Source organism: Lolium rigidum, chromosome 2 (genome assembly GCF_022539505.1).
Source record: "Lolium rigidum isolate FL_2022 chromosome 2, APGP_CSIRO_Lrig_0.1, whole genome shotgun sequence".
Taxonomy (NCBI): Eukaryota; Viridiplantae; Streptophyta; class Magnoliopsida; order Poales; family Poaceae; genus Lolium; species Lolium rigidum.
In genome coordinates, this window is record NC_061509.1 from 277,370,987 (window position 1) to 277,378,389 (window position 7,403).

The following is a 7,403-nucleotide window of genomic DNA, read 5'->3' on the forward strand; positions in this document are numbered from 1 at the left end:
TATGTCCAAATCCAGTTTTTGTAATGGCATTTCTCCAAGTGGTGAAAATTGGAGAGGCATAGATCCAATTAACCCTTTTCCAAAAGGCTCAAAATAAAATTAGGCGGATCCTCATGCCAAACTATTGATTGAGGTTCCTCCGCATTACAAGCCAAAGTATGAGCTACAATATTGCTTTCCCTAGGGCAATGATCAAATTTAACATGAGTAAAATTACGAGCTAGAAAAGAGCAACCCTCATAGACGGTGGGTGCATCATTAGTAGAGTTTCCTCCATTTTGCATTGTGTCAACAATCTCCAATTGTTTTACCTCAATCCTATTGCATCCAAGTTGTCCCGCAAGGAGGAGACCATCTCGAAGGGCAATGGCTTCAGCCATGGCTTCATCTGCGACATGCGATATACCGCGACAGCTAACTGCAACGAACATACCACCATCATCCCTAATGACAGCACCCGTAGCTCCCGTATAATTTTCTGCAGAGATCGCGACATCGTTGTTTAGTTTGACAAACTCATCCGCGGCTTCTGCCAAACATAGAGTTTGATACCTATGTTCCTTTTGGTAGCTCTGTAGTAATTCAAGGAAAGTGCACAGTCGATTGGCTGCTCCTGGCCGGTTTCTTAACTTGTTCATCTCGAGAGATTTTTCTCCTCTTCCACCATATATACCAACAGATTGAAACAACCAATTCTTTGAGCCTAGATCGGTCACTTTCCCATGCATAGAATCACTCTTTCGCAAGATGGATTCAAGAACTGCAGAACCATCTCTATCGTCCATGCATGCCTCCTCAATTACTCATTGAATCCCTAGGTTTTCCCAAATCTCGACAGCTCTTGGACATTCAAATAAAGTGTGTTTCGTTTTTTTACACCCTACTTTACATACCGGGCATAGACTAGAGGTAATTATTTGTCTATTTGCCAAGATACAATAGCAGGGCAGAGTCCCGTGTAACATTCCCCATGCAAATATTTTTATCTTTGCTGAAACCTTCAGTTTCCAAACCTGTGTTCAAACTGGATTGATATCAGATGCACCTAGGGCACTTTTTCTAATTAATTTTCTTCCATGTTGGTGATCCCATTCAACATAGTATACAGATCGAACAGTAAAAATGCCATTTTTTGTATGATTCCATGAAGTAAAGTCCTCCATCATCCCCACTGCCAAGGGGATCTTTAGTATCCTAGTCACATCTGTCAAATAGAATAAGGATCTCAACATTGTTTCATCCTAGCATCTATTTATGGGGTCAATGAGTTCAGATAGTCTGGTGTAGACTATGTGCCTCTTGGAGTAATAATCTTCCTCGATGGACTATTTGGAACCTATCGGTCATTCCATATGTCAATATTTTCTCCGCTACCCACACGCCATATATGTACCCTTTCCTGAAAGTTTGAATAGCCGCCCAAATACTCTACCAAGTATATGATGAGCCCTTTTTAAATTCTGCATTGAGTAGATATCATGTTGGAAAATATTTTGCCCTCAACACTTGAGCACAAAGGGACTCTAGCTCACACAATAGAAGCCAACACTGCCTTGCTAGCATTGCTAAGCTGAAACAGTGTAAATCTCTAAAACCCATTCCATCCTTCTTCTTTGGTACACACATTTTTCACTAAGCAAACCAATGCATATTTTGGAACATCGTCATCTCCCTACCAGTAACGGGTCATAGCATATATGATCCCTCTTATTGCCTGTTTGGGGAGCTTGAACATGGGCATTGCATACGCCAGGATGGGTTGGGCCTCCGCCTTCAACAGTACCGCTTTCCCACCATATGATAGCAACTTTTCCTTGTACTACAATATACCGAATCTATACCTAATAATAAAGGAGCTAAGGTTTCTGCCAAAAAGTTTCGTCAACGCTTTTTTTTGGACCGTTTTGCCCTCCCACCAAATCACATATTACGCACCACTGCCATGTAACGGTTCGTGTTTTATTTCCTGGCCTCTGCTCGCATAGATTTTTGTCCGGCCACGCATACCCGATGCGGCCGCGTACCCGGGAGCACTCTTGGGCTTCGTTTGCGTGTCAGATTTGGGCTTTAAGAATAGCAAGGGTGGTTTCCGGCCAAAGAACGCAGTTGTATTGATTATCTCTACTTTAATAGTCCCACATCGATCTCCTATAGCCAATTTTTCCGGTTTATATAGGCTCCAAAATCGCAATCATCAGCAAGCAATTAGATGAGCTGATGGAAGAGAGAAGCGCAAGATTGCCTATACCGATGGATGGGTCGGAAGGTACGGGATAGAAACGGGCTTGCCAAGAATCAGCCAGCCAGAGAGAATTTGGGGGAGTCCCCACGATGGCGGCGCCGTAGGCTGCCGAGAGATTAACACGGCGCCGAAGAAATCGGCGGTTCATGCTCGCAACCTCTGGCGCTTGGTCGGCCTTCCTCACGCGCGGCGGCCGCCTCTGGCCCGCCTCGCCCCCTACCATGGTGAGGAAAAGAGACAAAGCCTCGCCCCCTACCATGGTGAGGAAAAGAGACAAAGCAAAATAGCACACACAGTTTTTTTTTAAAGTGAAGGCTCGAAAGCCCAGCTTTGAATTAACAAAGCCAACAACCGGCCAGGGATTACACAAGGCCCTCCGTACCACACAACACCACACCACACACACTACGGCCGAAAGATACAAGGGAGCACTCTGAGAAGCTTACAACACTACGCTACAACACAAGCACACGTCTTGCGAGAAGCGAAGACCACCGCTCCACGGCACCGAGGACGCCAAACCGGCGGGGCGCGACGAGTCACCGCCTTGGGCGAGAGGAAGCCTTGAGCGAGGAGAAGAACCCGGGACAAGGAGCACCAAACCTTCCTGTTCTCATGCCGAAGAGGGCCCCTACCCTCTCGCCATGGCTCGGAGGCGTCGAACCATCGGACATGAGAGAAGCTCACCCGAGAGCTGGAGAAGAGTTGGGCTCGAGAGCCAAGGACCTCCTGGAGCACGACCACCATGACAAGAAGAGCACACCTCACCGGCCACACTACCGCCGTCCTTGAGCAACCTAGAGCAGCAGGAAGCCACCGGACACAACAGCAGATCACAGGCAGTGGCCATCGAGGCCCAAAGCACCCACCTTCAACTCCCCACCCGAACCACACATCTCCCCAGGCGACGCCTCCAAGGAGGTCACGGCGCAGCACGTCGACGCCGCCCAATCGAAGGATTTTGGACTTTCGTCCGGGAGATGGACCGGGAGTGGAAAGAGGGATCGCAGCGTCGCCTCCAAGGAGGAACCCGGCACCCAAGGGCGTCGACAACGCTGGGCCGGACCAGCCAACCTAGGGTTTCCCCTGACCCCAAACAAACCACCAGCACCCCACACCCAGAGCCGCCGGCGCCGCCACCAACAGCCGGAGCGGGCGGGGGAGAGGGGCGGGAGCACAAACCACAGATCTTGGCGCAGAGGACCGCGCCGCCGTCGACGCCCGCCGCGGCCTCACCTCCCGCGAGGTAGAGGACCACCACCAGAGCCGCCCGCCGCAGGGCCCCATGGCCACACCTTCAGAGGCCGCCGCCTCAGATCCCTAGCCCCCACCAGGGAAGCCGCCGGAGAGACCGCCCGCGAAGGGGAGATCCGTCAAGCCGCCGCCCCGATCTTGGCGAACCCCGCGCGGATTTCCTCCACCGAGCGGCCGCGGGAGGGGAGCGAGGGCTCAGATCCCCGCCGCCCCCTTCACCGGCGACGCGGCCTTCGGCCGGCGTCACCTCTGGGGGGCGACGAGGAGGGGAGGGGAGGAGGGGAGGACGGGAGGCGGCGCTGTAGGGTTTCGCCCCCTCGGTCGCCTGGAGGGGGCGACGCGAGGGGAACGACCGCTTCTCTCCCAGCACACACAGTTTCTCCTGGGTCTCTGCTCGCTAGGGTGCCTGCGGATGAGAACCTCCTCTCGACGTCGCTCTACGACGCGTGCCGCCCCGGTCTCCCTGACCTTCGGTGCCGCGGCCAACTCTGACGGCAAGATGCGACCCGGCGGCCGTGCCGAGCTCAGCAGCGCGCACAGCAAAGACCAGCACCAACGTGCCGAGCTCAGCAGCGCGCACAGCAAATACCAGCACCAACGCGGAGACTGAATTTGGGAGAGGGGGGGATCATGAGAGAGGAATAGATCTGAGGATTTGGTTGGTGTTGTTGCTGTTCTGTTTGAGGAGAGATACACGAGAGCTTTCTGATGGTCTTATAGTTATCCGAGAATCCAAAACTCTCCGACGCATTTCTAACAAAACATTTGGTCCTCATTTTCAGCTCCCTTACATTTCACTAGAAATGTACGTGATGCCGGTGATGCTGAATATAGCTTATATTTGTTAGAGAAGTATTAGAAATAATAAATTTCGTGAAAAGAAAAGGTCAAACACTTTTTGAAATTTTTGTTATAGTTTTTTATTGATACAACTTATCCAAAATAATTATTATTTAGCCATTTGATGATTGTTGCTATGTTTAAAGGAACCGATCAGAAGAGAAATGTCAACATGCAATGGTTGACCGTCTTGGGGACCAAACTGAATCACGGTCTGGTCTTCATTTCTTTGCGTGGTCTTCCAAAGGATATCTAAGCCAGTCAGAAACAATTGGCCCGGTCTAGGATGAGCCTATGTTCCGCCAGTGTCAACATGTAGAGTTTGCATGAGCGTCTAAGTAGGTTTCTCCCGGTGCAACGCACGGACACTTTTGCTAGTATGAACTCAAATGGATAAATGCTAAACTACAAAGTTGTGTATAATTTATTATGGGCTCGTAAAGGATAGAAAGTATTCCTAAAAAGGCTAAAAGTCAATCAAAGGGACATCTTTTTTTTTTAGGGATCAAAGGGACATCTATCCATGGTCTATTGATTGCACCTCCCGCTTCATGGGCCGCTTCCAACAATTGGGTGGCCCATTGGGTTTCTTCCATCTCCATAGCAAAAAAAGGCCATCGCCGCACCTCCACTCCACTCCCCACTCCCCACTCCTCGACCTTCGCCGTCTTCTCGCCGGCATGGCCGCCGCCGTCCTGCACGTGCTGCGGTGGTTCCCCGGAGGCGAGGCCATCGCCAGGGCCAAGCACTCCTTCCTCTCCTGCTCCGACGCCGAGGGCGGTTACGAGGACCGCATCAGCGCCCTCCACGACCACCTCCTCCACCACATCCTGTCCCGCCTCCCCGCCAAGGACGCCGCCCGCACCGCCGCGCTCGCCTCCCGCTGGCGCCACCTATGGCGCTCCACGCCGCTCGTCTTCCACGACCACCACCTCCTCCCGTCCCGCGACCGCGCCCACGTCGCCGCCGTCGCCCGCGTCCTCGCCGCCCACCCGGGCCCCTTCCGCACCGTCAGTATCGGCTACTGCGACTTCGGCTGCCACGACCGCGAGCTCGCCGAGTGGCCGCGACTCCTCGCCGCCAAGGGCGTCCAGGACCTCGCCCTCGTCAACATGCCCGCCGACTTCGAGCGCCTCCCTGCCGTCCCGGCCGACGTCCTCCGCTGCGACACCTTCCGCCGCCTCCTCCTGGGCTTCTGGAAGTTCCCCAACGCTGGCGCCGATCTACCCGCTGGTGGCGCGGACGGGTTCCCGCACCTCTGGGAGCTCATCATGTTCGGCAACGAGATGCCCGGCGGCCGTGACCTCGACCACCTGCTCGCCCGCTGCCCCGTTCTTCACACCTTCGCCGTCTCTCTCAGCAAGATGTTCCAGCGCGTCCACCTCCGCAACCAGAGCTTCAGGTGCGTGCTCCTCTGGCATTGCTTCGTGGAGGAGGTCGCCGTCATGGACTCCCCGCTCCTGGAGCGCCTCATTCTGTGGGAAATCGTTGTCGGCGAAGACTTCTCGGTGCCTGTGAGGGTAAAGATTGCTGCTGGCGTGCCCAAGCTGCAGGTGCTCGGCTACCTGGAGCCAAGACTTCACCAGCTGCAGATTGGGGACATTGTCATCAAGGTACTACCTTTTCAATGCATCTCACTTACTTTCAAGTTTCAGTAACCAGCCTATTCATTATGCGTTATGCAATGCACATGATTCTCTCCCTCCCCATGCTGCGCATCAGCAAGAAATGCAAGATATTGAGTGTCATCAACGAAGTAACATCTCTGTTTCGCTTGGTGCAGCCTGACACCATGGCGAGCCCCAGCACCATGGTTCCAAGCGTCAAGATACTGGCCTTGAAGGTCAACTTTGGTGTCTTGAAGGAGGTCAAGATGCTGGCCAGCATCCTCAGATGCTTTCCCAATGTTGACACCCTGCACATCGAGGTAACATTCTGCACATTTGTTCAGTCAGTCGTTTCACATTTATATTTCCAGTCAGATGATGAACAAAACTACTCTTCACCGCTATGATTTTTGCAGTCTGTCATCGGTGCCGATGGACCCACTGGAAAGCACAATGCCAAGTTCTGGCGAGGTCTCTGTCTTCCCATCAAATGTGTCACATCGCGAGTCAAGAAGATGTTCATCCATGAATTCCATGGGCACCGGAGCGAGATTGAATTCCTCAAGTTCGCTGCAAGGAGTGCAGAGAAGCTGGGCGCTTTGCTCGTCGGTGTCACTGAGGAGATACAAGCTTCAGCGCGTAAGTTGAGTGAGGCGACTGCCAAAGTGGCGGCTGTATCACGAACATGGGCCTGCGGCGAGTGTATCGTTCTGGTGTTGGGGCCTAGAGTGGACGACGTTTGGAGCTTTCGCAAAGCATCAGATCTCTCTGTCAAGGACCCTTTCCACTGACGTGCACACTTGAAGCTCGGTACAATGTATGTACTCTTCTGGGCGCTGGACACTCCTTCACTTTGTATGCTCTTAACAGAGGGCTAATTCAGGTAGCTTGAGTAGCTGCAAATGTTGAATTTATGAGCAAGAACTAATTGCTTTATTGTGTCATCTGTTGTGTGCGATTGACATGGATCTGTGTCTGGTGCTGCTATCTCATTGTTTTGGCCTATATTGCTCCTTTTATTTATCCGTTCCATTCGATACTAGGTGCACTTCCAGTTTTCATCATTGCTGCAAAGTAATAGATGTGTATTACATGTCTTGACTCTTGACTGTTTTCTGCAGTGTTTGGATTCCAGTAGCAACACATTTATTGGATTGCACAAAGCTCCCAGTCCCTAGCTCAGTACCAAACTTATGTTCTGACTGTAACAACTGTAAACCGTTTCATGTGGATATATTGCCATTGCTGAATTGCTGCAACTCCTGTCTTTTCCGATTTGAGGATTTTGCGCTGTTAGGGTTGCTCCAGTTCAAGGAGTGAGATCGCTAGATGAATACACCACTGTCCGAGCCATGGTGAACTGTATGTCTATAACCAGATTTTGTGCAATGGTGTCGAGCTACTAGGGTGTCAAGCTGGGCGGGATGCAGGACAATTTAATTTTGCTTTAAATCTGTACC

At 51.9% G+C, this 7,403-nt stretch overlaps 1 protein-coding gene across 1 annotated transcript; it reads left to right on the forward strand.

Moving 5' to 3' along the window:
* Positions 1–5,016: 5,016 nt before the first annotated feature.
* On the forward strand, positions 5,017–6,856 carry LOC124688893 (F-box/FBD/LRR-repeat protein At1g13570-like). The gene is made up of 3 exons (XM_047222507.1): positions 5,017–5,949; positions 6,120–6,263; positions 6,360–6,856. Exons 1-3 carry the CDS (start codon positions 5,017–5,019, stop codon positions 6,732–6,734), a joined length of 1,452 nt encoding a protein of 483 aa, XP_047078463.1. The 3' UTR covers positions 6,735–6,856.
* The last annotated feature ends 547 nt before the right edge of the window (positions 6,857–7,403 follow it).